This window comes from Pan paniscus, chromosome 3 (assembly GCF_029289425.2).
Source record: "Pan paniscus chromosome 3, NHGRI_mPanPan1-v2.0_pri, whole genome shotgun sequence".
In the NCBI taxonomy this organism is placed as follows: domain Eukaryota; kingdom Metazoa; phylum Chordata; class Mammalia; order Primates; family Hominidae; genus Pan; species Pan paniscus.
Genome location: NC_073252.2, coordinates 54,063,339 through 54,078,012, shown reverse-complemented (window position 1 = coordinate 54,078,012; position 14,674 = coordinate 54,063,339). Strand labels below are relative to the sequence as shown.

Genomic DNA, 14,674 nt, shown 5'->3' with positions numbered 1-14,674 from the left:
AAGTGCCACAAGCCTTGCTCTCTCATTGTCTTCAAGTCTCTGCTCAAATGACAACTTATTAGAGATGTCTTCCCTGACCTCACAGCCCTCTGCTCACCCCACACTCCCTTCCCCTGCTTCATTTTCTCCATAACCCTTATCCGTCTCTGATATATCGTATACTTACTAGTTTAGTTGTTTATTGCCTGTCTTTATGCACTAGAATATGAGCTTAATGATGACTGTTTTGTTCATTGTCTATCCTGTACACTTGGAGCAATGCATGCATATAATAGGTAATCAGTTAATATTTGTTGAATGAATGAATGAATGAATGCATGGATAATCTCTAATGACTCTTCCAATTCTTCAACTGTGTGATTTATTAAAGCAGGAACTTAAAATATGTTGGACACACGCAGATAAAATTTACCTGAAAATCAGTAAGTGACTAACGTGTGAATCCTTGTTATTACCTTTCTCATTAGAAACCAGTGATATTGACTGTGTTCGGAAAAGCCAGTCATGTCTTCATCCTTTTCTGATTAAAATATATTGTTTTATTATTATTATTATTTGAGACAGGGTCTTGCTGTGTCACTCAGGCTGGAAGTTCAGTGGCACAATCATGGCTTACTGTAACCTCAACCTCCGGGTTCAAACTATCCTCCTGCTTCAGCCTCCCAAGTGGCTGGGACTATAGGTGTGCACCACCATGCCTGGTTAATTTTTAAATTTTTTTGTAGAAATGAGGGACCGGGTGGGTGGGTCTGGCTATGTTGCCCGGGCTGGTCTCAAACTTCTGGGCTCAAGTGATCCTCCCGCCTCAGCCTCTCAAAATGTTGGGATTACAGGTGTGAGCTGCGATGTTTGGCCTATTGTTTAAAAAAACTGTTAGATTAGCCACTAGAGGGAGCTCATGCTTTTCTTGTTAACGGGAAAGTTACATGATTTGACATGCCCACAAACTCAACAGAAATCTCATAGAGAATTATAGTCCTTAAAGCTAATTTAATTTTTGATTGCATTTTCTTTCTTTCTTTCTTTCTTTTTTTAGACGGAGTCTCACTCTGTTGCCACGCTGGAGTGCAGTGGCACGATCTCGGCTCACTGCAACCTCCGACTCTCTGGTTCAAGCAGTTCTCCTGCCTCAGCCTCCTGAATAGCTAGGATTACAGGCATGCGCCACCACGCCCAGCTAATTTTTCTAGTTTTAGTAAAGACGGGGTTTCACCATGTTGGCCAGGATGGTCTCGATCTCCTGACCTCGTGATCCGTCCGCCTTGGCCTCCCCAAGTGCTGAGATTACAGGCGTGAGCCACCGCACCCGGCCTTTTATTGTACTTTGTTCCTCCTCTCTCTCTTTTACAGCTTTGTTATGAGTTTTCCCCACAAGCCCATGTATTTCTTTGCTCCTGTGGGCAGTGAAAACTTTTGGCCTTGCCTCTGGACAAATCTATCAGGGCTGATAGATTTTGTCATTGGTACAGGCCCTCGCTTCTCATCCACCTCCACTGCCTCTCTTTTTGCAGATCCAAGGTCCCCAACATTCTCCCTAGCTGCCAGAGATCATTCCTGTTTCCCCATTATTCAGAGAAATTTAGCTTAGTTTTGCTTTAACTTCCATACCATCAAAAGTCCTAGGCCCATCTCTCCCTAATCAAAGGCTCCATACAAAAGAGACATCTGCCCTGAGGTAAATTCTGAGGCTTTCGGTATTGCAGAAGTGATTGCTGGCATTTCTTTTTCTAAGCAACACATTTTTTCCCTCTCTGTTATATAGTTTATTTTGACATGTATCCTCTTACCTAATAGATTGTGATTTTTAGTTCTTCATTCCAGAGGAAATGCAGGTTGTCTACTCCAATGGTTAAAGAAAGCTGGTGGTAGATGGCTGTACCTACTTGGTCCTATACTCTACCAGAAGGCAGAGGCCAAGATTTAGTTTTCTGGAGATGGAGATACCAGCAAGTCCTTCCTTCTTTTTTTCTTTGAGCAAAACAAATTCTTTATTAAAACAGTTGACTTGAAACAGTATATTATATCTAAAGGAAGAGTTTTTTTTTAAATCTGTATAGCAGACTTTTAAAGAAAGCAACTAGTTATGTATAACTTGATACCTTTCCCTCTAATCTTTTGTCAGTTTGCCCCAGTTCATAATCTTATTAATGGACTTAGATTAGACTGTTCCTTTGTGATTTATTCATCTCCTTAAAATGTAGGGTCCAAAGTTGAAAGTTCCCTCCTGAGAACTTTAAACCAATGTGGGTATCAAAATGCCTCAAGTGACTTCTTGGCTTCTGATGACTTGGGAGCTAATTCCACTCCCTATTAAGAAGTGTTGCCTGTTTTTCTTTCTCATTTAATTTCATCTCCTCTCTATATAGGCCAAAAACGAGACAGTACCTAAAGTATCTGTGATTGTAGTCTCTCTTTATCTTCCTTTCCAATAAGAAGGCAACTTTCCAGTTTCCCAGTAAGGATAAAACAACTACAGATAGCTTCCTCCCAGTTAACTGACCTAGAGATCGCTAGCATTTATTTATTTATTTATTTAATTTATTTTGAGACAGAGTCTCACTCTGTTGCCCAGGCTGGAGAGCAGTGGCATGATCTCAGCTCACTGCAACCTCCGCCTCCTGGGTTCAAACGATTCTTGTGCCTCAGCCTCTCAAGTAGTGGAGATTACTGGCGTGTGCCACCACGCCCAGCTAATTTTTGTATTTTGAGTAGAGACAGGGTTTCACCATGTTGGCCGGGCTGGTCTCAAACTCCTGACCCCAAGTGATCCAGCCACCTTGGCTGGGATTACAGGCGTGAGCCATGGTACCTGGCCACTAGCATTTAAATTCATAAGAATAGTTTACAGATTAAATACGTCTGAGTCTTTTATCCATTGCTCTAATGTATAAAATTTGTTCAGGCACAGACTGCTTTCTAGTATAGCAAAATAACTGAAGATTTTAATCATAGAACAATCCTTACTAGTTAAAGTCATTTTATGACAGGGCATGGAGGTGGATATCAGTGTGGCCAGGAGGATTCTGGGATGGAGTCATGGGAAAAGTGGGACTTGAATCATGTGTAGGTGGGAGTCAGATGAGTTGGAAAGTAGGACAGGGCGAATAAAAGAATGAGCAATGCTGAGGGGCAGAAATGAGCATGAGATGAACATGACAAGAGTAGTTGAAATTGATTTGGAAAAGGCCTAAAATGAAAATTTAGGGTGAAGTATATGTCAATCAACTAAAAAATACATATTAGGAGCTTCCTAAGTGCCAGGCACTGCTCTAGGCATGCAGTAGTGGGGAAGACAAAGTTTCCATGGTCGAGGAACCTAAATTTGTACATGTGGTAGGGTAGGAGGGAAGATATAAGTACACACATTATTTTAAAAGGTAATTTTAGATTGTGATGGTTTGATCATTATATCTAATCATGATAAAAGAAAATGAAACAGACTCTAGCCACCGGATTTTTAAAATTGTGTACCCTTCTAGTTAAAATTAGAACAGCCATCCCATCTATGTATGTTTTGTTCTCTTGTTAGTTTATATTAGCATTATTAATATGATCTTCCACAGGAATTTCTTAGCAGGAGTCTTTTAGAGCCACTTGCCCATTTTGTGAAGGCTGGCTTAGTGAGCACTCTGTCTTGTAATCCTTAAATCCCCTTAACTACATGCACATAAATGGAAACTCATGTTGCAATCTGCAGAAGGTGAATGACTGAGTGAGGGCACATGCCAGCCCCTCAGTTGTGGCGATCTCACCTTTTCCTCAGGAAATTAGCACATGACAAATGATTTACAGTCAATTTTCAGTTTTTTCTTGTTTTTTAGACAAAAATGTAAGTTCTAAATATTTTCATCAACTCCATAAGGTACACACACTGGAACCACTACCACTACCAGAGAGAGAGTCTGGGGAAAGAGTGGTTATTTTACTAAGGGTCATAAGAGAAGGGGACTCTGTGAAGTGACATTTAAACTGAGACTTAAGTGATGAGGCAAGAACCGCCATGCAAAGAAGTGTGTGTAGGCCCAGGTGTTTCAGGGAAGCAGAGCCACTATGAGTATTATGAGGATAAAAATTTACTATAGGATTCAGATCTCACAGATGAGGAAGGATCTCAGGGAGTGAACATCTAGAAGGGAGAGTCAGGGGATCAGAGGAAGAATCAGTGACTGGTCAGAAGCACTGGGACAGTTGGACAAATAGAGCTTGTGTGAAAAATCCAAGAAGTTAAGCCTGTTCAGCACCAAATTGGGGCTGCTAGGGTCTATGGGAGCTGTTGCTTCTGTGTAACTACCGCCTCTGTGGGTCCACTGCCAAATATCTGGGTGGGGGGCCTGGGACCATCACTGATCATGAGGCCAGCAGTCCTGAGCATAAGCTGAACGTGGAGGAAAAGAGCAAGGACAAGCTGGGATCCACTGGCTACCAGTGTGTCTGTCAATATGTCTAATCAAGATTAAGGGTCACTCCTTCACTTTTGATTCCCAAATCTCACATGAGTTCTTCTTTGGCTAACTATAACCTAGAACCACACAGGGAAGGAGATTCTGGGAAATGTAGTTGTAAGACTAACCAAGTTGATATAGTACAACCCAGAACCACAGGGAACAAAAACCCCAGAAGGCAATGAATTCAGTATGCTCAAGAGACATACAGAAAAAAGGTGATGCTGAGGCTCAACAAAGGAGGAGAGGGTAGAGGGAGCATGATCAGAGAAGCAGGCAGATCCCAGCTTATGTTAGGCCAGCTCATGGTATGTTTTGACTTAATGCTAAGCTGCAGGATTTTAAGCAAGGTGGCAGCATTCTGTAAGTTATTTTTTAAAAAGATTATTCTGGTTGTCATAGAAGTTAGGGAAGCAAGAGAAATGTTGAGAAGAAGAGCCAACAGGGAAAACAGCAGGCTACTGAGGTAGCTCAGGAAAGAGACGATGGCCTGGACTAGGATTATAAAATACAGATATTGAGAACTGGTCAGGAAGCCTTTTAGTCTCATTTCTCCAACATGTTTTTTCAGTGCTGGAAACATTTCTCTCTCTATGAGATGTAGGATCCATCTGCTGCAAGGAAGATGCAGCAGAGGTAAGTGGTTAGGGAGGATCTGGGACAAACATTGAGGACTTTCTCTGCACCAAGACCTATGCTGAACCTGCTCCTCACAACAATCTGGAATGAGGAAAATGATGCACTGGGAGGTTAAATATTATACTTTAACCAGGGTCACACAGTTAATAAGTAGTGGGCCCCTGATTCTAACCAGGATATCTCAGAATCCAGGATCTTAGCTCCTTCCAGAGTCCTGTTGCCTCTCAGGTGAAGGCCCTTGTGAGGATTCATGTCTACCATTAGCAGCTGTTATCTGCCCGAATATTACACCCGTCTGGCCTCTAAAGTGTACATCAAGTGTACAGGCTGATGCTCTTCGTCTCACTCTCAACCTTCTTAGAGACTCCACGCTGCGTAATGCCTCCAGCCCAAGTTTCCTGGACCCTTAAATAATTCCTTCAGTGTTTAGGTCTCCATCATAACTACTTGAGGCTTTACAATATTTAAACATATACAATTTTAGGGATAGAAAAGACGACGTGTTGGCTTCCTGGGTACACACCTCATTGGAATAGTGTTACTCTTGAGGATTAGGAAATACATTGAATTCTACATAATGCTTTTTTTTTTTTTTTTTTTTTTTGACAAGAGTCTCACTCTGTCACCCAGGCTGGAGTGCAGTGGCATGATCTTGCCTCACTGCAACCTCCACCTCCCGAGTTCAAGTGATTCTCCTGCCTCAGCCTCCCAAGTAACTGGGACTATAGGCGCATGCCACCATGCCCAGCTAATTTTTGTAATTTTAGTAGAGATGGGCTCTCACCATATTGGCCAGGCTGGTCTCGAATTCCTGACCTCAAGTGATCCGCCCACTTCGGCCTCCCAAAGTGCTGGGATTATAGGCGTGAGCCACTGCGCCCAGCCTCACATAACTCTTAAATCAATGTTGTTGTAAGGCAGTGTTGTCATATCTTCCATAGGTTGTTTTTTTCTCCTGTTCCCAATCGACCCTTTAAAGAGCTTTCATGTGTTATCTCAACTAGTGTTACACTTTATTTGAGAGAAAGCTGAAAAGTAAATAAGGACATATGAGATTTACTATTAAACATTCAATAGTTGAAGGGTACATTCAAGACAAAAAAAATCAAGATCTGTTTTCTGATTAATGGTCTATTTATTGATACCATTCTATTTTAACAAAGATAATATTTCGAATTACAAGGTATACAAGTCAATACTGTTTTGAAGTGAAAAATCATTTGCTTTGAGAATGTGTGTATGTATATATATGATAAATGATTATAACGTGTGTGTCAGTGACAATAGTCTTTGGTTGTTAGTTATATACTGTCTACCTGTGAGATGCAAGGTAAGTGGGTCACAGACTCTCAAATTTATGAAACACTTAGATTTTTCAGGGAAGTTACATGAAGGAACTAGGGAGTTTCATGATTAGATAAGACGTTCGGGTGGGATCTCCACCGGACAGCACTCTAAATCATCAGCAGTGTGAGCGGTGATTCAATTTGGGAAAGTGAGTATAGGTTTAAATTCTGGCCACAGACAACCTCTCCTACACAATTCACTGAACCTCCCCTGGAAGGAGGTTTCCACGTCCTGCAGAGGCTAACTGGGCACCAATCATGCTTCCACTAACCGACTTGACTGCTTCCTCTAGCGCTTAGTACTTCACCGCTCCCTTTCTTCATGGGAGATGGTGTGGTAACTGATAATCACAATACAAACTCTGAAACAAGTAAACGGACAATAAAACTCATATTTGCCTAAAATAAGTTTTGATAAGGATCTCGGTGGCTATCTTGTTAGATCTTAGAAAGCTGAGGCTTATTGAGAAAGCCCTTTTCCTTCGGGAAAAGGAATTTTTGTGTGGTTGGGAAAAGGTTGGTCACTGGCTGATCTATAAAGTCCTTTTCATTGTAAGATTATATGATTTTTGGTAAACTGTATATTTTTTAAAAACAGTCCAGAATATCCACAAGTGTTTTACCACATGCTTCTTATTGTTGGAGAAGCTGAGCAAACATCCTGTCATAAAAAGACAAGGATGTTGCATCATCCCTGGTCCCTGTAGTGAGTGTCCTGAAGATAATAAGTAAGAGGTTACCAGAGGCTAGCCAACATGGAGTAGCCAGGAAAGAGCCAGCACCTGCTCTGAGACAACGGTCTGGTTGCCATCCTGCCCATAACAACATCAATTAAAAAATTATTAAAACCTAGTTCCACAGTATTATTAGGCACTGTGGAAGAAACAGGGAAATATACTGTGGCTCTTGCCCTCAAGGAGCTGACAATCTGGTTGGAGAGATAGGATAAACACCCAAGAATTAGTTAACCATTGAGTGTTCACCCATGTGGTACTGAACCAAGTGAAACAGGAGTTTTAAGATAATTTGTGTGTCCAAAAAGGTTTATTTAAGAGGCAGGACTTGAACTAAGCTGGACTGAGTGAGGATGAATTGGGAGAAGAAAGCATTTCTGTGGGGTGTTGGGGACAAGATGAGAAAGGAGTTGACTCAGATAAATCAGAGCATATGACAGGTGCACTGGAGAGGAGAAAGGCACTGAATTGTGGTAGGATGGAGAAGAGCTGACTTGAATGAAGCAAAGGGGAACAAAAAGAAATAAAGTGGTCAGCCTGAGCGGGCAAGATGGAATCACATGGCTTCCAAAGCCAGAAAGGAGGCTCTGAAAGCCACACACTGGTGATCTCCAGTGGTGATACCCAATAACAATCAGCATGAATCTCTCAGACACATTGTGTGTGAGGCCTGTAGGCTGATTCAAATACAGAGGTTGATGGCCACAGCAGCTTGGTGAGGTCCAGCTCAATTTCAAACTGCTTGGCTCACCAGCATGCTAACAGGCTTAGGACTTGCTGACATGTGCCTCAGATACTCTCTGGAGGCTGCAGTACGTGGAAGCCTAGGGCTGCTCTTCCAGGCAGCTGTTGTGAGTGGGATGTGGTTGGGTGAACATCTGTGTAGACATGGGTATTACTAAAATCACGGCCTTAAGCATGATGAAATTCAACTGGTGGGTGGTAGAAGAACAAAGACAATCATAGCCTTTAACAATTCTTAACGTTTGGATTCTTAAAATCAACTTTCTAACTTTAGTTACAATTTCAGAGTAATGTTTTAAATTTTCTAGTCAAATTAATAAGCCTTTGTATTATATGCCATCCTCCTTTGGAATGATAGCGGTATAATTAAAATAGAACATTTTTAACACAGAATACTTATTGGTGAAGTGGTCTCTTATGTAGTCTTCTTTTGACGAGAACGTTGAGATTTTCGAACTTTCAGAACTTTCTTTTTTTGATGTTTTTTCCCATTCTTTTGCTTTTTCTTTTGGCTGACCTGTGAGAAGAAGGGGAAAAAGGGCAATGTTTCTGAATCTTACCATTTTTACTTCCTTTTATTTGGACTCTCCTGATCATCGTCTCATACCCACATAGTCTCAAAACCACATTAAAGTCACTTCACTCTCAGAGGGGCTCCCTTAGATTCTCTCTACTTTGCTCACTTTGAGGAGGAGGCAACAGCCTTCAAACTGGCTGTCTTTTGTCTATTCTTCTGGCTTATTACATTCTCCTGGCAACCTTGCTTACCACTCACCTGCCCCAGCTACAACCCTCTGAAGTTGGCACTATTATCATCCACGTTTTACATAGGAGGAGGCTGAGTTCTGGAGAGGGTGACTTTCCCAAATCTAGACAGCTAGTATGTGGCAGAACCTCCAGTCTGTGAGACTCCAGAACCCAATCTCCCACCCACATATTCTGTGGCTCTCTTCAAATCCAACTCCTTAGTATGCCATGCAGGATTCCTCCCGCTTTGTCCTGATCTACTTTTCTGCCTCAGTCCCTTCACTCTCTTCACACAAACTCCAGCCACATTAATGGAGGCTCCCTGAACACAGCAGGTTCTCTCATGATTCTACTCTTCTGCTCATGCCGTCCTTACCTTCCTGGCAAATTATTTATCCTTCAAGACCCAAATCAAATATCACCTGACATGAGAAATCTTCCTTAACACTTTCTCCTGCCCCATTCCCCCAGCAAAGTTAAGTACTCCCTCCTCTATGTCATCAAGATTCTTGTGCATACTTTTATATTTCTCACATTGTACCATAATTATTAGCATATGCGCTACAACAGGAAGGGACTATACCTTATTATCTTTGTATCCTGTGTCTACCATTCAATTCATTACATATTTATTGTATTAAATAAGGACAAGCTCTGTACCCCCAAGGAACACACATTCTTCCAGTGGGAGACAGAGAGGGGATACTATATGTAGGAACCTAATTTTGTCCTAGGAACAAAGTAGAAGCACCATAATATGAATGAAAAATGTATTCTTAAAAGTTATGTATTCTTATAGTGTTAATGAAAAAGCAGATTCTTTGTCTTCTAAAGTTAATTTCTAAAAGAAAGAAAATTTTGATCTTCCTTTTCACCAACCTGTTTCTCCCACTTTTTAATCAGTTCCTTCACATCTGCTGAATCTGGGTTTAGACATGTTTGAACTCCATTCTTCAGTGTAGCACTGCCAAAGAAATAGCAATGAGATAGTTTTTTCTCAATAATTTAAATGCTTCTTCTCAGAAATAATGAAAATCGGTATGAATTGTGCTGAATTTTCTAATGAAACTACTTAAAATTATTTCCTAGGACAAGATGAGTCACTGGTTGAATTTTTTTTTTTTTTTTCTTTTTTTGAGACAGAATTTCGCTCTGTTGCCAGGCTGGAGTACAGTGGTGCGATCTCAGCTTGCTGCAACTTCCAACTCCTGGATTCAAGCGATTCTCCTGCCTCAGCCTCCCGAATAGCTGGGACTACAGGCATGCGCCACCACGCGCAGCTAATTTTTGTATTTTTAGTAGAGACGGGGTTTTACCACATTGGCCAGGATGGTCTCAATCTCTTGACCTCATGATCTGCCCACCTCAGCCTCCCAAAGTGCTGGGATTACAGGTATGAGCCACTGCACCCAGCCCTGGTTAAATTTTAAAAATTACTTACAGTAGACTGTCTGGAAATAATTTAAATATTCCTTTAATTTTTCTGTATAGTCTGAGAATAAGAGTAGTCAAGGATGACTTATAAAGACAAAATATGCACACATCCTTCAACCTAGCAATCCTAATCTCCAGAAAGGAAAGAATTACAGGCACAATACTGCCACAGTAAGTTTTATTTCAGCAGTAAAAATTTGGAAATAATCTATATTTCCAACAATAATCCTGGTCATATAAATTATGGTTTATCCATATGATGAAATACACTTTGGCCATTAAAAATGACATTAAGTAAAAATGACATTATTAGAGATTTACTGACACGAGAAAATGTTCATGATATAGTGTTAATGAAAAAGTAGATTACAAAACAGTGTATAGTATATGATTTAATTTTTGCGCTTATATATGTGTATGTAAAAACATATCTATGTTATGTGCACACGAAGCAAGTAAGGAAGATTTAGAAAACTGTATACTAAGGGGTTAACAGTATTTGTCACTCAAGGGTAGAATTATGAGTGATTTTTATTTTCTTCTATTGTGTTACCTGCATTAAACATTTTGTACAATAAACATGTGTCATTCTTGGGGCCTAATCTACCAGAAATTCCTTGCATTTTTAAGGAGAAGAAAAGAAAGGAGCTGCCCAAATTTATGAAGGGGGTAACCATCTGATTTTTAAGTGTTTGTATGGGCAAGCACTCCAAGGGTAAAACTCATGCTAAATTTAATGTTCTTGCCAATATGGTGCATGCATGTTAGCTGGGTTGTTACTTACATGATTTCAATTTTCTCGCAGGAAGGGCTTGGGGCAAATTGTTTAAGGTCTTTCAAGGATTGTAGGTGGATAGTCCCTTGGTTGGTGCTGATGCAGGAACAGCGACCCTTTCTCACTACTGGGGTTCCTGAGGGAAAGAAAAAGATAGAACACATCAGTATAGGCCAATGTTTCAGTTTAGATGATCTATCAAAATGATACACTTGACTGAGTCATGATTATTGCTATCATTTACCGAGTGCCTAAAAATAATCACCACAAACCTTTGAAGGAGGTATCATCTCTATTTTATACATAAGGAAACTAAGGTTCAGAAAGATTAAGAACAAAGTCATACAGCTTTTAGGGAGCAGGGGCAGGGTTTTAGCCCAGATCTCTCTGAGTCCAAAGGCGTTGCTCTTAACTACCACACCGTAAGTCCGTGGGAGAAAAAGAGACTTTCACAATATTTAATAAATGCCTATCACAAGACAAACAGATAACTAATTCATGTATGCTATGCTGATCACAGTTTCTTAAGCAACTCCTAAACCATCTATTATTTATTATCTGACCTTAAGGAATGGAACTGGTGTTGGTGTTGAATAGAAAGCACTCCTTTGTAACCAATCACCACTTTCATCCTCATCCTCTCTCCTCCCCACTGCCTTGCTTTTCAATAGTGTTTTAAATTTTTGAAAACCCCTTAAAATACATTATCTTAATTCTTAAATTCATATATTTACTTGGTACTTATTGTACTATATGCCATACATTGTGTAGCAGTCAGAAAAGGTATAACTACAAAGTTCTGTTTTACAGATGATGAGGAAACTGAGGTCTAGAAAGATTAAGTAATTTGTCCAAGGTAACAAAGATAGTAAATAGATTAGGGACAAATTCTCTGATTATTGGTTGGATCCTTAATTGGTTAGCCACAGATATACTTAGCAAAAAACAGTATCAGGGAGAAGAAAATAATTTAGGAGGTAGAGTTCTCATTATTACCCAGTTCAATGAACATTTATTGAACACTTACTAGGAATTCATACACCTAGACTACAAAGGCTTGTGTTTGACTTGGCAGATCGAAGTTATGAACTTTGGATAACTGGTCATGTCACTGAGAAGCTTTTATGACTGACCAAATATTACTCTTCAATGCAGGCAGAACATTCACCTTTATCTGGCTAATCAAGATTCTTTTACAGTGAATCACTTCTCTTACTTTACAACCTAACTCAGAACCCCTTACCTTGCACTCCAATCAGAACCAGCAAGATGATGCCCAAGAGGAAAAGAACACCACTTTTCTTCATAGTGATAGAATGGAGTTCCAAGTCACTCCTGTATTGGATTTTGAGCCTGAGAAATTCTTTAGAGAACACATTTTGGGGATCATATTTATTTAGGATATTCATTTCTCTCCTAAACTCTGATTGGCTAGTATCTTTAGCTGAGCTAACTAAATTAACCACAAACTTGATTGTGCTGGGGGAAACCCTAGTCTCAGATCCAAGGGAATTTCTGCATGTTTTTATTTCCATTTCACATAAATGGGTGGTTTATAGTAAGGGATGTGAAACTAGCAACACTGATAGCCTTTGGCACATTCACAGCTGCTCACCTGTGTGAAGAATAGGTTATATAATGAATATACTAATGTTATACAACAAAGGTTGGAGATGTGGTTTCCAGATGGGAAATATTAAAGTCCAGATAAATAATATACTTTTCAAATTCCCTTACTATTTATGGCATATCCTTCTGTATAATAGATGGCTACATTGATATTTTCTTATATTGCCCACTTAACTTAAAGCACCTTAATTTCCTCTGGGACCAGGTCATTTTCTACTAGTGGTAAGCTCATTCTGTATCATTCCTGCTACAGTATTATTTTTTAAATTAATAGATTGGTTAGAATAAGGGGTCAGTTGCATGTAAGAGACCCGAATTAACAGTGGCTAAGAAATGCAATAAAAATGAAGATAAATAGCTGGGACCTAATTAAATTAAAGAGCTTTTGCACAGCAAAAGGAACAGTCAGCGAGTAAACAGACAACCCACAGAGTAGGAGAAAATCTTCACAATCTATATACCTGACAAAGGACTAATATCCAGAATCTAGAATGAATTCAAACAAATCATTAAGTAAAAAACAAACAATCCCATTAAAAAGTGGGCTAAGGACATCAATATACAATTCTCAAAAGAAGATACATGAATAGCCAACAAACATATGAAAAAATGCTCATCACTAATGATCAGGGAAATGCAAATCAAAACCATGGCGTGATACCACCTTACACCTGCAAGAATGGCCATAATCAAAAAATCAAAAAACAGCAGATGTTGGTGTGGACTTGGTGATCAAGGAACACTTCTACACTGCTGGTGGGAATGTAAACTAGCACAGCCGCTATGGAAAACAGTGTGGAGATTCCTTAAAGAACTAAAAAGCAGAACTACCATTTGATCCAGCAATCCCACTACTGGGTATCTACCCAGAGGAAAAGAAGTCATTATTTGAAAAATGTACTTGCACATGCATGTTTATAGCAGCACAATTCACAATTGCAAAATCATGGAACCAACCCAAATGCCCATCAATCAATGAGTGAATAAAGAAACTGTGGTTTATATATACACGATCGAATACTACTTAGCCACAAAAAGGAATGAATTAACGGCATTAGCAGTGACCTGGATGAGATTGGAGACTATTATTCTAAGTGAAGTAACTCAGGAATGGAAAACCAATCATCATCTGTTCTCACTGGTATGTGGGAGTTAAGCTATGAGGACACAAAGGCATAAGAATGATACAATGGAGTTTGGGGACTTGTGGAGAAGAGTGGGAGCGGGGTGAGGGATAAAAGACTACAAATAGGGTGCAGTGTATACTGCTTGGGTGATGGGTGAACCGAAATCTCACAAATCACCACTAAGGAACTTATTCGTGTAACCAAATACCACCTGTACCCCAATAACTTATGGAAAAATAAAAAAAAAAACCAGAAAACAGTGGCTAAGATAGAAGCTTATTTCTCCCTGAGAGATGTAGGTGGATTAGCACTTGGATAGTGGCTCTTTCCCATGAGGTCTTCCAGGCTTCTCCTTTCTTGTGTTGTCACCATCTCTAGATTGCTGCCCTCATGCACATGGCCAAAGGTGGCTTGCCACCATGTCCAATTTCCAGGTATAGGATGATGAGAAGGCAGAAAAAGGGCATGTCCCTCCTTTTTAGACATCCTAGAAGTTGCACCCATCATTTTCTATCACCTCCCATGGAGGCAGGCCTTAATCACATGGCTACACCTAGTTGTAGGGGAAGTTAAGAAACATGATCTTTATTTTGGTTGACTAGCTAAAGATTGGAGATTTCCTTATTGTAAAACAATGTTTCTCAACGTTTTTTTTCATTATGGACTCAGCACTGCATGCGTGTGTGCGCGCATGTGCACCCACACACACACACACATTTCACCTTGCTCTGAGAAAAAATAAAATGAACTGAAAACTAAATTTAATTTCTTCCTAAAGAGAGAAATCAAATGCTAAGAAATAAGATTTTGTTGGGTAGGGTTGAACCTTGGTAGGCCACTAGTCATTGCAATATCTAAAACTTTTTAGCTCTCCAAGAACCAATTTTTGTCCCCCTTGGGAGCAATTTACCCCTCTTCCCATTGACAATGCATGCTGTAGAATTGGAAGAAAATGGATATTAGCATTTCATGTCACATGGTGCACATTTTTTGACTGACTTCTATACAGATTATTAATACTTAAATGGAATTACAGAATTCTTTTTGAAGAAAACAC

The 14,674-nt window shown here is 39.9% G+C and overlaps 1 protein-coding gene across 1 annotated transcript; it reads right to left on the bottom strand.

Moving 5' to 3' along the window:
• Positions 1 to 6,192: 6,192 nt before the first annotated feature.
• CXCL9 (C-X-C motif chemokine ligand 9) lies at positions 6,193 to 12,228 on the bottom strand. Its single transcript, XM_003832307.4, has 4 exons — positions 12,105 to 12,228; positions 10,871 to 10,997; positions 9,532 to 9,616; positions 6,193 to 8,422 (listed from the first exon to the last, which is right to left on the bottom strand). The coding sequence occupies exons 1-4, from the start codon at positions 12,166 to 12,168 to the stop codon at positions 8,321 to 8,323; spliced, it is 378 nt and encodes a 125-aa protein (XP_003832355.1). The 5' UTR covers positions 12,169 to 12,228; the 3' UTR covers positions 6,193 to 8,320.
• Positions 12,229 to 14,674: the final 2,446 nt, after the last annotated feature.